At 35.5% G+C, this 16,131-nt stretch overlaps 1 protein-coding gene across 2 annotated transcripts in view; it reads left to right on the top strand.

Moving 5' to 3' along the window:
• TTC17 (tetratricopeptide repeat domain 17) overlaps positions 1-16,131 on the top strand; it is a 97,408-nt gene that overhangs the window by 21,442 nt on the left and 59,835 nt on the right. For both annotated transcript variants that reach the window (XM_036258010.1, XM_036258011.1), the window contains exons 2-11: positions 907-996; positions 3,603-3,772; positions 4,427-4,538; positions 4,751-4,882; positions 8,994-9,103; positions 9,716-9,860; positions 10,287-10,426; positions 11,953-12,113; positions 13,783-13,895; positions 14,701-14,847. In XM_036258010.1, coding sequence (XP_036113903.1) covers positions 907-996; positions 3,603-3,772; positions 4,427-4,538; positions 4,751-4,882; positions 8,994-9,103; positions 9,716-9,860; positions 10,287-10,426; positions 11,953-12,113; positions 13,783-13,895; positions 14,701-14,847 — 1,320 coding nt within the window. The remainder of the gene's footprint in view (positions 1-906; positions 997-3,602; positions 3,773-4,426; positions 4,539-4,750; positions 4,883-8,993; positions 9,104-9,715; positions 9,861-10,286; positions 10,427-11,952; positions 12,114-13,782; positions 13,896-14,700; positions 14,848-16,131) is intronic.

Here is a 16,131-nt window from a genome sequence, read left to right on the forward strand (position 1 = left end):
TATATCTGTAAAAATGTACATACATATATAATTTCTTTTTAAAATCATAGTATTCTTTATTGTTTTTAGTTAACTATACATTGTGAACATCTTTGCATGACAGAAGATCTAGCTTTCTGTATCCCATTCCACTGGATAATGGATTTCCCTGTTTCTTTATTGATGGACTTAGATTGTTTCTGGTTTGTTTGTTTTTTTCAGCTAAAAGTGTTAATAGTGATCCTTGTATATATCTGCCTACTTGTTTAAGAATGACTATAGGATAGTTTCCCAGAGTTTATATTTCCCAGGTCAAAGGGTATATACACTTACAACATTTTGATATATTTTGTCAGATAACCCTCCAAACAAGAATAAATTTATAAGCCTGCTATCAGCATATGGAGTTCATTTTTTCCTACATCTCCAACAACATAGTTGCTTGTTTATGATCCAGAGAACATGAGTTGTAAATAATAAATCTCAAGGTTATTAATATTATCTTTCATTTATGGCTTCTATAGTTTTCGAAAATTGGTCCTTTTAGTATTTTCCTTTTATTGCTTCCAAATCTGTTCTGATATGGAATGTGATAATCACGACAAGACAATCCCTTTTTATTATTACAGGTGTGAAATATCTTTTAAGGAATTTATCATTCATTGCCAAATACTTCTCTTGTTGAATATTTCTCATATAACCAGTCAGGTCAGAATATTCACTTCAAAAGCATGTTCTTTCAAGTTGGAATTCAAGAATCATTCTCTTTGTGATCACTTTTTAAATGCTCCTTGAGTTTTACTGTGTGTCTTAACACTGATTATAATGGGAATTAAACAACAATTTTGAGCATATTAAAGTAAACTTTATTAATCCGAAAAAATGTTAATGAAATCTGAACTTTATTTATTGCTTGCTTGCTTGCAGGTGGATTCACCAATGAACTTGAAGCATCCCCATGACTTAGTCATATTAATGAGACAAGAAACAACAGTTAACTACCTCAAAGAATTGGAGGTGAGGCAGCTGAGCAAGTGATATGCAGTTGAAACTTGTTGGATTTCACAGGAGCTATTGTATTCAAAGAAAAATTAAACTTACCCTGGCCAGTTTGGCTCAGCAGTTAGAGCGTAGGCCTGTGGTCCAGAAAGACCCGGGTTCGGTTTCCGCTGAGGGCATGTAGTTTGCAGTTTGTCCCCGGCCCTGGTTGGCCGTGCAGGTGGCAGCCACTCGATGTGTCCCTTTCACATCGATGTTTCTCTCTCTCTCTCTTCCTCTCTCTCCCTCCCACTGTATCTGAACCAAAAAATGGAAAAATGTCCTCGGGTGAGGATAAAAAAAAGAAAAATTAAACTTATTTTTTAAGCCTGATTCTTTGACTTTTATAGGCATTTACTACTTTTAGATTATGTTTCTTAAAATAACATCTAATTAGAGTAACTTTTGAGCAATAATGAGAGAAACAGACTACCCTACTCTGGGTTTTATGCCTGATTCTTGACTAACTGTATCCTTGAACAAAGTTTCCATGTATAAGTTTTTCCAACAAGAATGGTGAAGAATAATCTCTAGGGATATTCTTGGAAGGGGAGGTTGGATAAAATATGAAAAGGAAGAATGGTTTTAATACCCTGTAAAAAAAGTAATTTTTTAAAATTTCCAAGTAGTAAAAACTAGGGTCTTGCTATTTTGTGTTTTTATGATTAAGGTGAAAAGCATTTGTCACTTTTACCTTGAAAATTTTATTAGTACTAATAAAGCCTGACCTTCTTGTTTCTGTTATTGATTTCCATAAATTTATTTTTCTTAACAGTAAACTAATGGTTATTTGAAAAACTAAGGGATATTTTTCCTCATAAAATCTGTGCTTAAAAGTTACAGTCTAAATTGAATTCAAATTTTAAGGGAAATATAAGTTGTAGGAAAAGTAAACCAGTTTGCAAGGTGAGATTTAGAAAATTATTCAGAATAATAAAAGTCGAATCAGAGTCTTAAGAGCTAGAAGGAATTGTGAGGATCATCCTCTTTTTATTTTATTTTAATATTTTTTCCGTCACCTTTTAACCCCTCATGACCTCTTCCACGCTACCCACCATCCCCTTCCCCCCACAATCACCACACTGTTGTCCTTGAAGATCATCCTCATTTTAGAGGCAAGAAAAAAATTAGACCCAAAGACAGTGAATTGCCTGATTTCACATAGCAAGTTATGATCGAACCAGAGGCAAAATACCATATCTCTTGGCTTAATAGATGAAATACTTGTTAAACCAGGTAACCATTCATTTTCTTGTTGTGTAAAAATCCCTAATTTCACTTATATAAATTCAAACTAGTGTATCTATCAACAGAATAGTTATAATTATATACATTTTTAAATTTCTGTGAATTAAGGAGGAACTTTTAGCACATATTAACCAGTCCTGCATAGGTAGTAGTACTTTTAGAACAACTCATCATTTTTTTAAATAGTCTTTCACCTTGTTTCTACCAGTTTTATCATGTATAAATTTGCAAATGTTAATTTTTATGAATATTAGGAATAAGACAATAAGTGTATTTATCAGGCTCATGCTTGGAAGTTTGATCTATTTTTATTTAAACACAATGTTCAAAAGATACTGTGCAGAAAAAAAAAAGTGGTGCAGAAAATAGGTTTTTCTTTTCAGATGTGTGGGCACATAGTATATGTTTAATGCTATCCCATTTTTTCGGGGGCAGTATGACATAATATAAAGAGAAGGAGACTTAAATTAGAGTATATACGAGATGAAATGCCATTTGCCAAGTCAGTGAAAATACAAATGAGAAATGTTAACTCCACTACTTTTTGGTTAAGGTAATGTATTGAGTTTATACTTAATACAGCCCTTCTGCTTCATATACACAGCAATGACAGATAAAATATAAACTAGAAATCAAAATGTAGCCAGGCCTAAAAGCAATGTAAACATCTCCACAGACCAGAAATGGAACAGACACACTAAGCTGGGAAAGTGCCTGAAGCTACAAACCTGCTGGTCTCCGAGGCCAGGAACACTATGGTGTCTGGGAATTCAGCTCTAAGGAGGAAAAAGGACTGGCAATATTCCGTGCAAGATAAAGGAAAAGAATCAGGCTCACTGCTTGAGGACTGGATGAGCCATTCTGTTCATGAAAAGAGTCTGGGGAAAAAATTTAAACAATTTGCCCATTTTCCAGTCAGGGCACATTCCTGGCCAGTTTGGCTTAGCGGTTGAGCATTGGCCTGCAGACCAGAGTCCTAGGTTCGGTTCCCACTAGGAGCACGTACCAAAAAAAAAAAAAAAAAAAAAATCTCATAAACATATTGGAAATATATTTACTCTCACTAATGATTGCTAAATTAAGCTGATCTACATTTTATTGCAAAACGTTAGTCAATTTTTGCATCGGCAACAAATAGCCCCAAAATCTGAGTGCTATTCTCACCTGTCTAGAGAAGCTTATTTATGTCAATTAAATTAACTGAGGTGATATTCAGAATCCTTATCCTCCTGCTTGAAGGATTCTCAGACTTTAGCACAGTAAATTCTCCTTTCTCTTACATGGTATCTGGACTGAAAAATTAGAAAAAAATCATGTGTTATTTTTTTTCTCTACAGAAGCAATTAGTTGCTCAAAAAATTCACATAGAAGAGAATGAGGACAGAGACACAGGACTGGAACAAAGACATAATAAAGAGGATCCAGACTGCATCAAAGCCAAGGTGCCCTTAGGGGACCTGGATCTGTATGATGGCACATACATAACTTTGGAGAGCAAAGACATAAGGTAAGAGATTCTCTTCCCTCCCCACCAAATTATGCTTTCTTGAACAGACTTTTCTCAAATCAATAAATTATTTCTCTAATGACAATAAGAGTCAATCACAGATAAGTTTATTGAAATTTGAAAGTTCAGAATGCATACTATGTGTATAATTCTTACAAATCAATTAAAAATATTTAATACCGCAGCATAAAAATAGAACAATTTGTAGCAAAATAAACACAAATGGCTAATAAGCATGTAGAAACCATACTTCTCAGTAATGATCAAGTAAGTACAAATTAAAACATTTAGTTTTCACATGACAAACTGAAAAAATATTTAAAAATCAGTAATTGGTAAAAATATGGAGAGAAGGTAACAGAAGCATAAATTGTTTTAATGTTTCTAGAAAGAATTTAGCATGTTATATTAGTTTTTAAAAAGTCCCTGATCTTAACATTCTGTCACCAACCTGTTTTCTCTCTTACTCTTGATTTATCTCCTTTAAGTTGAACTCACAAAATATTTGACTATAGCAACACTATTTGAAAAAGTTATGATTGTTGATTATACTATTGGCCATAAAGTTGAGATGGTTTGAGAATATGGTTCAATTTAGGAAAAATTAGACATTTCTTCACCTTTCATTCATTGCTTCTTGCTTCTTGATTTTAGCCCTGAAGATTATATAGACACAGAATCTCCTGTCCCTCCAGACCCTGAGCAACCTGACTGCACTAAAATTCTAGAGCTCCCATATAGTATACACGCTTTCCAGCACTTGCGAGTAAGTAGACAGATGTGGGACTTTTTTCTCAGTGCATTTTTACAAATTTAGTCTCTTGCTTATAAATACTATTTTTCTTTCTTTTCTCCTTCCAAATAGCTTTATAATTTGACAAACATCTTGTATTTCTTAAAATTCTTTCAAAATAGATGTTATACGATACCGAATTATGGTCTTTTATAATCTCCTTTTTCAATTTTTTTCTTCTTCAGGGTGTACAAGAAAGAGTTAATCTTTCTGCACCTCTACTACCTAAAGAAGATCCAGTCTTCACATATTTATCTAAACGATTAGGAAGGAATATAGATGACATAGGTCACCTCATTCATGAAGGCCTACAGAAGGTAAGTCATCAATGACTTAAAGAGCTAGGAGACTCTGTGTGAACAGAAGATATTTTACTCTCAGGAAACACCTGCGTAGCTTGTTTTTATCTAGAGAGTGGTTTTAAATTACAGTTACATTAATAGAAACTGTATAGTTCAAAGCTAAGGAAAAAATATTGGTAATCCCGTCTCCTTAACCAGGAAGGAATGCTAAAAGTATTTTTTTAAACTAAATCTTAAAAAAATTATGTGATGCCCTGGCCGATTTGGCTCAGCGGTTGGAGCGTCAGCCTGTGTAGACCAGAGAGTCCCAGGTTCGGTCCCCACTAGGGGCATGTACCAAAAAAAAAAATTATGTGCTAATATAAGCAACTGAGCTTATAGATTTGATTATATATTTTGAGTGTGAAAGAAAATGTAATGTCTTTGCTGTATCTACACACAATATATAGATGATCACTATTCTCTGAACAAGAAAAAGAATCACCACCAATAAAATATTCTTGTAATTTTTCTTTTAAGGGAACATCTACTTTAAAAAAATGAAATAGGGAATTATGCACTAGGACCCAAGAATTTAAATGTATTATTCAGATAATAACATGTGGGGATTAGAAAACAGTTTTTGCTCTTCTCTATGCCCAAGGAGTATCATAAAATATAAGCTAGTCCCTAAGCAGTACTGTTGTGTTGTTAAGTAAAATGCAATATTTGTATACATACTGTTTATTCAAATACGTTATATATTACATATATGATTACTCAAATACATTGTATATTATATATATATGATTAGTTTTATTGCTAAGTTACCATCTTCATCTTGTTTTTCTGAAGGTAATGTAAAACACTGCATCCCCAGAGCTCGATGAGTAGTGAGGGGAAGCTGGCCTAGGATTTAAACTATCCTTCAGTAGTTCAAGAGAGAGATGAAGATGGTTTGGACTAGAATGGTTACTATTGGAAATGGAGGGACTTACTACACTATTTCAGGAAATGTTTAGAAGCTAATGAATTAGATATTGGGAATGAGGGAAAAACGAATCAAGGATAACTTCTCAGTTTTTGGCTTGAGCAACTTAAAAAAGCAGGGTTAGGGTGAGAGAAGAGAAGGTGATAGAGTTTTATTTTGGCCATATTGAATATGAAATATACCTCTCTGAGTCTGGAATGTTAGAGAAGGGCAAAGCTAGGAGTATAGATAGAGAATAATTGTTAACTATGGAGTTTTTATAGCCACGGGACTGGATAAGGTCATCTGGAGGACAGTGAAGTTTGACAAGAAGCCACTCTGAGTCCTGGGTCCTCCCATGTTTCGCTGTCAGGCAGAGGGGAGAAAGGACCAACAAAAGAACCAAAAAGGATGTCCAGAAGAATGTGGTCCTAAGAGCCAAGGGGGAAAAGTGTTCCAAAGGAGGAAGGAGTAATTAATAGTAACATTTGAACATTTCTAGATTTGGGGGAGATTTTATGAGAAATCTTATAGAAAGATGTTTTTTAAGATTTATTTTTCTCTTCTAATATATGTAAAGTATTCTGCTTATCCTGATTTCATGTAGAATTTTTAATTCATCTTTTTGTTCCAGTTTACAATATAAAGTCTGAAAAGAAAAAAGAAAAAGTTTTTATTTGAAGGAAAACTTTCTCCAAAGGCTATCAAAAAAGGAGACTCAATCCCAAGTTATAAGTCAGTTGTGAAAGAATACAGTAGCCCTTAACCAACTACATATAGTGCTCAAATCTTTAATTACATCACTCAAAAATCATATACTTTCCTTGAAGATAGAATATATAGGATGATTAATAGAATTATGCTTCGTATTAGTCTTAAAAATAACTATTTTGAAAATAAAAGAATTTGTTCTTATATTTAAAAATCTATAAAAGGGCCCTGGCTGGTTTGGCTCAGCGGTTAGAGTGTCGGCCTGCGGTCCAGAGAGACCTAGGTTCGGTTCCCGCTAAGGGCGCGTACCTCAGTTGCAGTTTGTCCCCGGCCCTGGTTGGTCGTGCGGGTGGCAGCCACTTGATGTGTCTGTCCCTTTCATGTCGATGTTTCTCTTTCTCTCTCTCTCTCTCTCTCTCTCTCTCTCTCTCTCTTCCACTCTCTTCCTCCCACTCTATCTGAACAAAAAATGGAAAAAAATGTCCTCGAGTGAGGATAAAAAATAAATAAAAATCTATAAAAGGTAAAGTAAAAATTATAATTTAAAAACTTATATTCTTTAGGATTTTTACTTTTATGCATTTGTATAGTTAAACTACTCTCATAATATAAATTTATTCCCCCTTTATTGATTTTAGAGAGAAAGGAAGGGAGAGAGAGAGAGGGATAGAAACATCAATGAGAGAGAACATCGATTACCTGCCTCCTGCTTGCTCCCCTCTGGGGACCAGGCCCACAACCTGGGCATGTGCCCTGACCAGGAATCGAACTGGTAACTGCCTGGTGCATGGGTCGATATTCAACCATTGAGCCATACTGTCCAGGCTAATATAAATTTTTAATAGTGGAGTTGTGGGGGTTAAAGGGTTATCATGTTTTTAAGGCTATTTACATACATGTTGTGAAATTGTCCCCCAGAAATGCTAGATTGTACTAACCTAACATTTCTGCAGTTAATATCTGAAGTGAATATACAGTATAACCAGTATTGGCATTCTTTTTCATCTTTGCCAATTTGTAAAAGGAAAATTGTATCTCTATTTATTTTTTATTTTTTTAGAGAGAGGAAGGGAGGGAGAGAGAGAGACATCAATGTAAGAGAGAAATATCCTTCGGCTACCTCCTGCATACCTCTACTGGGGATCAAGCCCAAAACCTGGGCATGTGCCTGACGGGGAATTGAACTGGGACCTCTCAGTCCATGGGACCATGCTTAATCTACTGAGCCACACCAACTGGCGAAATTTGTATCTTTTTAATTTCTATTTTTTTGTTAAGTTTAACATCATTTCACCTGCTAATTAGCCATTGTTTTATATTTTTGAATTGTCGATTCGTGGTTTTTGGCCATGGTGTCTTGTTGCTTAGTTTGTTTTGTTTGTTTAGATTTTTTATGAGATCCTTATAAAAAATGAACTTTTTGTTTTAATTTTTTTTTTCCTTTATTGATTTTAGAGAGAAAGGAAGAGAGGGGAGAGAAATGGAAACACCGATGAGAGAGAACATCAATTGGCCACCTCCTGCGTGCCCCCTGCTGGCAATCAGGCCCACAACCTGGGCATATGGCCTGACCAGGAATTGAACCAGAGACTCTTGGTGCATTGGTTGACACTCAACCACTGAGCCACACCAGCCAGGCGAAAACAAACTCCTTTTTAACTTAACTAAAAAATACACTTATTATAAATGTATTATAGTGTGAAGGTTTGAATTAGATTCTGAACATACAAGAGAAAATGACAAATATTGATCTTTCACAAAAGCATAAGCCTGTCATTTACTTACGTATGTACCTTTACTCAGATATTAAATAAATAGGAAACTTTGAAATATGTTAATTTCAGAAATTTTATGTTAGATCAACTGGCATCTCTAAGTAGGTTAGGTCCTAACTTCTAAAGCCCTGAAATAATCCAACCAGTGTTGCTCAGTGGTTGAGCATCGACCCATGCACCAAGAAGTTGCCAGTTCAATTTCCAGTCAGGGCATATGCCCAGGTTGTGGGCCAAATCCCCAGTGAGAGGCATATAGGAGGCGGCCAATCGATGTTCTCCCTCATCATTGTTTCTATCTCTCTCTCCTTCTCTCTTTCTCTCTCTCTAAAATCAATAAAGAAAAAATATTTTTTAAAAAAAATTATATTTAAGTCCTGAAATAAGTAAGACCCAATAAATTGTGGCTACTTAGTGGGCTTTTCAGCTTTGTTTTCCCCTTGGAATGATAGCCTGCAGTTATATGGTCTCTCTGTGGAGATCACACCTAATGCACTTGCACAACTGATGATCAGGAGGCTCTTTTGACAGGTGTAGTTTATTTGTACTTTGTCTTATACTTTATCACCACTATAAGTCTTGCTCTTCATCTTAAATTTCAGAAGAGAAAATTGTAAAGGTGCTCATTTGAACATTCTGACTTGAAGAAACTGTTTTGAGCTGTGTTTGATGGTTTCGTTTGTTTACTTTCTAGAACTCTTCCTCATGGGTACTGTATAACATGGCTTCATTTTACTGGAGAATAAAGAATGAGCCATATCAGGTAGTGGAATGTGCCATGCGAGCACTTCACTTCTCTTCCAGGTAAGTTTCCTCCCCTTCTGCACCTTGTGTTTTCCGCATAACTTGGCTCTTGAAAAAACAATGTATAAGAAGACAATTTTTTTTTTAAAAAAAAGAAAACAATAAGAAGCATTGTGTTATACTTACACTCTCCTTCATTCCTGTTCAAAGAAATTAGTCCCATCATAAAAAAAATGACAGATTTCAAAGACTTCAAAGTGATAATAGCATAATATACTTCTGATTTCCACTTGGGAAAAATTATATAATGTAGATGCCCTCTGATTCACTTGAGACTTGATTGCAAGGACCTTGACTAGAGAAATTATCATAAATTAAATTTTTCTCAAAGCAAATATAAAACTTAAATGAATTTTTAAATCACAAAATGTCTTTTAGACCTTATTTTTGTGGCAGAATTTATAGCTATCAGATTGAGTAAGCACCATCAAATATGTAAAAATGAAACATTATGATTTTCTTAAATTCTTTTCTCCATCTGTAAGTATACTGAAAGTTATGTTCCTAAGCTCAGTAACTTTGAATGTAATTTTCTGTTGTCGGGTAATTATACATAATAGTGGAGCACATGCTTCTTTCCTAACATCTGATTACTCTCTCCTCCTCTTTTAGGCATAATAAAGACATTGCCCTGGTCAACTTGGCAAATGTTCTGCACAGAGCGCACTTTTCTGCTGATGCTGCTGTTGTGGTCCATGCAGCTCTGGACGACAGTGACTTCTTCACCAGCTATTACACTTTGGGAAATATATATGCAGTAAATACATCTTTTTGTTTTCAGTTGCTGTTTTCTTTTCTTTTTTCAATGAAAAAAATACCTTTTTCATTTCCTTTTTTGGTCCAATTAAGGGAAAGGGGATGGAAATGAATTTGGGATGTGGAAAGCCTCAACACAATAATGTATCATAATTGTCTCAGCTTCTTGACGAAAAAGGAAATAATTAAATTGAAAGGAATATTAAATTTCTGCAGCGTACACCTCATAAGATAGCAATATTTCCCAATTAATCCATACCGTAGCATGTTTTCATGTTGTAGAGATTTGGCCACTGATCCAAATAATATTCATTGTAGAGTGATATATAGGTGTGATCTCATAAATTATTAGGGAATTTAGACAACTGCAAATAGGCTGCGGCTAATGTTTTTCTTGTGTGTGTGTGTTTGCTTTCTGTCTCTTCAGATGCTTGGGGAGTATAACCACTCAGTGCTCTGTTACGACCATGCTTTGCAGGCCAAACCTGGGTTTGAGCAAGCTATAAAGAGGAAGCATGCTGTCCTGTGTCAGCAAAAACTTGAGCAGAAATTGGAAGCTCAACATAGGTAATTGGGAGAAAAAAGGACCCTAAAACACTAGCACCATAGAACCTTAAGTTAGACCTGTGGATGATGATATCAGTGGTAATTCGTTCATTAGAATTAAGAAAAAACCCCTTTTCACTACTGCTAGTCCTGTCCTTTTTCTCTAAAACTAGCAGGTTTAACACAATTCAGTGGTAGTATAGAGGAAGCCCTTTAATAGAATGGATTCCAGGAACTAAAGAATGTTTACAGTAGATGCTGTCATTTAGAACTTTACAATTTGATCATCAATTACTTTTGTGAATTCAGCTGGAGGTACTGCTGGATACTCAGTAATTCTATTGATTACGTTTTTATATCCATGGACTGCACTGTAAATAAAATCACTTGTACATGATATAGTTGTTCTTTCTCTCTTTTGACTCCTAGGGTTGGGCTATTGTACTGTTAGTTAAGTAGGGCTTAGAGGCATTATTTGGCCCACATTTTAATCAGATTTATGTAAATTGTACAGTAATGGAATTCTGTTGCACTTGGTCCTTGCAGCATACTTAATAAAAATATTTGAGCCCTGGCCAGTTTGGCTCAGCGGTTGGAGCGTCAGCCTGCGGACCAGAGAGTCCCAGGTTCGGTTCCTGCTATTTGATTCCATAGATTATAGGGCCAGTTAAGAAACATCACATACCTCATAATTCATATTGAATTAGCCTTAATATTTTAAGTCTACTTTGATTATTAGAGAATTAAATGGTGATTTGGAACTCATTAAACTTTTGTATTTGCTTATTTTCCAGTCTGTTTCAAGCATATTATAGTGAAAAGGAAAGAATGACAGCTTGCTCGTTTATACCTGGCTCCTATTATACCTGATTAGAACTTTCCCTGGCTGAGTTTCCAGTATTATTCTCTTAAGAATCTAATTGGTTCTCCCTAATACAATCTGTATAGCTCCTAAATCTCCATATGTTGCAGTATAATAGGTAATAAGATTTTTGTGACTAAAAATAATCAGGCAGCTGATGTGATACCAGGTGGTAGAGAATATTCCTTCCTAAAGTAACGTCTCTGATTTATCTCAAAATCTTTAAACCAAGAAGCTAGAGTGCAAGAACAGGGTAGAGTGGCCCTTACGCTTAACCTTGTCTTTAGGCAGAATCAAAGGAGGATTCTAGAAAGGCCTTTGACAGTCAGTGGAACTAACACAAACTTTGTGGAGGGAAACAGAATTGTTAAATATGTAAAAGTTTATAGCATGTTGTTATGCATCTTTTTTGGCACCTGAAAAGTTCAACACACCACTTACTTAATGTCGAGGTAATTATTAAAGGGATAATTTTGCATCCATTTTTCCCCCCAAGTTTTAATAAAACAATAGCATTTATTTACCCTCATCATCTTGGACTTTGTGCTACACTGATCGTATGTTAAAAGGGAAAAAAAAAAAACCAGCAATTTATTACTGAGATCCAGAAAATCTATGCATGCAAGTGGATTTAAAATTCACAATTTTAAACCTCTGTAATTTTTCTGGTGTTAAAAATGTTAAGATCCCTCCAGCGAACACTGAATGAGTTGAAAGAATATCAAAAGCAACATGACCACTACCTGAGACAACAGGAAATCCTGGAAAAACATAAGCTGATTCAAGAGGAGCAAATCTTAAGAAATATTATCCATGAGACACAGATGGCAAAAGAGGCACAATTAGGTAAGTGCTGATTCCAAATACCTGATGACAGGTTAGGAAATTCACTTCTAGCATGCTTTACTGTCATAACTTTCATGTAACCGTAAAGCAGTATAAAGTTGTGCTTATGATTTCCTTTAATCTTAAAATCGAGCAGCATCACAGCAGGTATACCAACAGGTCTGGGGAGCTGGTTTGGTCCCTGTACCTTTTTTAATTTATATTTTAAAGTAAAAACCAAATCTTTTAGATCCGAGTCTTAACATTGGTTGCTTGCCCTCTATAACTTACATCAATTCTTCTCCAACTTTAACATGCCCGTCAATCTTCTGGAGATCTTGTTGAAATGCAGATTCTGATTTAGGAGATCTGAGGAGGGACTCGAGTCTGTACTTCTAAAAAGCTTCCATTTGATGCCAGTTGCTGCTGGTCTGAAAACTTGAGTCTACACCACGTAAAACTGCAGCTTGAGCCTACACCATGTATAACAAGCCAGACACACCCTAGAAATTAAGCAACTACACTCTTCAGTCAACACTGGCAATAAGGCTGAATAAATACCCTTTTTCTCTTGCTCCCTTAAAAACAAATGTTTTGTTTTAGAAGTAAGATTTTAGATTAGAATTTGTCTCAAGCAGAAATTCTTATTCTGGGTCAGTGGATTAGTTTCAGGGAATTCTTAAGTCCTCCCCAGAACTCTATGTAGAATTGTGTATGTGCATTTTTTTTTTCTGGAAAGAAGGTATATAGCCCTTATTAAAATCTCTTAGAGTCTGTGGTCCCACTGGTCTAAGGAAACTTGGATTGACTGGAGGTCAGTGATTTGTTTATATCCAGAATGTTTCATTTTTTTATTAAACCCTAAGAGAGCAGATCTCACACCATAGAATAAATTAATAGAATTCCTTATGTTATACCTTTCTCCTCTGATAAATGTATTGATCTAGAAAGCCTCTTAACCTTTGAACCTTAGCTGTGACCGTTTACAGTTCATTTTACAATCCATCTGACATGTTTTCTTTTATATTTTCAGTGTAAAGAGTATGTTCAGTCCTTGGGATTATTTACTGTTCAGTCTATACTGAAGTGCAACCAGAGCTCTTATATATAAATTTGAAACAGGATTATGAAATATAAAAGCAGCCCCACCGGTGTGGCTTAGTGGTTGAGCATCGACCCATGTGCATCAAGAGGTCACCAGTTTGATTCCTGGTTAGGGCACATGCCCAGGTTGTGGGCCTGATCCCCAGTGAGGGGCATGCAGAAGGCGGCCAATTGATGTTCTCTCTCATCAATGTTTCTATCTTTCTCTCCCTCTTCCTTCCTCTCTCTCTAAAAAATCAGTAAGAAAGAAAAAGAAATATATAAAGCAAATTCTCTCCAGAGAGGCTGAAGTCTCTTAAAGCAATGTAATCAATAGATTTTACAATCATAGAATGTAATTACCAGAAGTTACCTTAGTGATTATCTAGTGGAACCCCTTTGCATTGTAGGTGGAGTAAGCAAGGTTTCTTTAGACTGATTTAATTTAAATAACCATTAATTAGTGTTCCCCTGTATAAGTACCTCCTGTGTAAGTACTCTGCGAGGCTCTGAAGAATACATAGTTGAAACTAAATGATTTAGACTAAGAAAATCATGTTGGCATTGCTGATCTTTCTCATCAGTGTTAATTTCTTTCTTGTTCCAGGAAATCATCAGATATGCCGTCTGGTCAACCAGCAACATAGTTTACATTGCCAGTGGGACCAGCCTGTGCGCTACCATCGTGGAGATATCTTTGAAAATGTGGATTATGTTCAGGTCTTTTTCTTATTCTCATCTAGTTCTTATAAACTTTTATATATCTAAGAATAATATCGCTTCTTCACCCCCACCCTTGATTCCTTATGTATTTGATCCCTAATATTTGGGACTCTCATTTAAGGTTTGGAGTATTTCTTATGTTTATGAAGTTAGATGTTATAGAAAGTACTCCATGAATGAAATTTCTGTTCCCCAAAGAATATTCATCATATTCATTTCTTTTTTCCATGTTTTTCCCACCCTATCCCATCCTGGTCCCATTCTCTTATCTAACAAGATTTTAGAAATACACAGTATTGTGAGAATATCAAACATTGTTTTAAGTTGGTTTGGAGGAAAGCTATATATATATATATTTGAAATTGACCGTACAATAGTCTATAATGCTTAAATGATAGCTATATTAAAATCTTAAGAACACATTATTAAGTTTCCTTGCTTCCTCCCACAGAACACTAATTTTATAGAGTAGCGATCATTTTAGTCTAGTTAGGGGAATGAAATAATAAACCAAACCTCTAAGTCAGCTAATCATTAAACCTAAGAGAGGCTAGATCATAGAAAGGAAGTAAAGGGACAGGAGCACAGCCAATGGAATAGTTTATTGAAAGTTGCCAAATGCATTATCTGTGAGAGAATACTGTTGGGGTATAGTTCTGAGAATTAACAGATCTGGCTGCTTTATTACTGACCTACTTTCTGATTTCTTACTACTTTTATAGTATTCACTAAATGTTTTGGGTTAAATCTTAGTTACAACTTCTTTTCTGCTCCCAGTTTGATTGAACTTCTTATTTTCCAGTTTGGTGAAGATTCATCAACCTCCAGTATGATGTCTGTGAACTTTGATGTTCAGGCAAATCAGAGTGATATCAGTGATTTGGTCAAGTCTCCTCCCGTAGCCCATTCTGTTCTCTGGATCTGGGGCAGAGACTCTGATGCATATAGGGTAAGTTAATAGAGGATGATGGGCCCGGCCAGTGTGGTTCAGTGGTTGAGCACCAGTCCATGCACCAAGAGGTTGCCTGTTTGATTCCTGGTCAGGGCACACACCTGGGTTGTGGGCCAAATCCCTAGTGGGGGGCAGGCAGGAGGCAGCCAACTGATATTTTCCCTCATCAATGTTTCTATCTCTCTCTCCCTGTCTCTCTAAAAATCAACCAAGAAAAAAAAATTTAATAGAGGATAATGAAGTTGTTTTCTCAAACAAACAAGCTCTTTTAAAACAGTGGCTCTCAACCTCACTGATTAATAGGGCCTCTATCACAGTTCAGCTTAGTTCAGCAAACACTTATTGAACATCCTTTAAATGGAAGGTATTTGGCTAGGTAATAGATAAGTCAGACACTGGGTCTGCCTTGAGTTCTTCCAAGTCAAGAGAGGCAGATAAACTCCCTGATTTCTATTCAGGCTTTGCGCTTTGAGTACAGTTTCCAACACTAACAAGTTTCTAAACTTGACCTAAGTGTATGCTTGTACTTACTTTTTTAATCTGCATTCTTTTATTAAGCTTCCAACTGTGTACCAGGCTGGTACTATGAAGATACTACACAAATTCCTTGCTCTGCTGGAGCTTACATTCTAGAAGATACAGATACAGTTAATTAAGATATATTTCTAAGCTAAGAAATAACTGAGAGATTACTATATGTCAGTCAATGGAAATACCAATGTATAAAGACAGAGACCATATATTTTTTATTCACTATTAAATTTTCAGGATGTAATTGTTTTAATTCTGACAGAATTAATATGGCCACTTAGATTTAATTGCATGTAATATAAATTCCCCAGAGTGCGATAGCTTCAGGACATAAGTTTATTAAGCCTTTATATTTAGAAAAATGAACATTTACAAATCAAAAACAATTGTTAAACTTTGGCATTGGCAAAGAAGAGGTCTTAGTTCAGGGAATAATAGTTTCCTGTGCCAGTTTTATAAGCATAAGTATGCGTTCAGGTACAAATCACAAACTTTAACTCAAATTGGCTTAAACAAAAGAAAACTTGCCTCATATTATAGGAAGTTCAGAGATGGGGCATAATTTGGGTTTGGTTGATACAGTGGCCCAGTGATGTCACCAGTGACCCATTTTTTTCCTTTTCTTAAATTTGCTATCACAGTATTGGTTTTATCCTAAAGCTTGTCTTCCTCGTGAGGTGACAGGCTGCAGCAACTAGAATACAAGTCTTTTGTTCCTGTGTGACATAAGAAACTAAGACTGGCTTTTCT

Source organism: Molossus molossus, unplaced genomic scaffold, assembly GCF_014108415.1.
Source record: "Molossus molossus isolate mMolMol1 unplaced genomic scaffold, mMolMol1.p scaffold_m16_p_13, whole genome shotgun sequence".
NCBI lineage: Eukaryota > Metazoa > Chordata > Mammalia > Chiroptera > Molossidae > Molossus > Molossus molossus.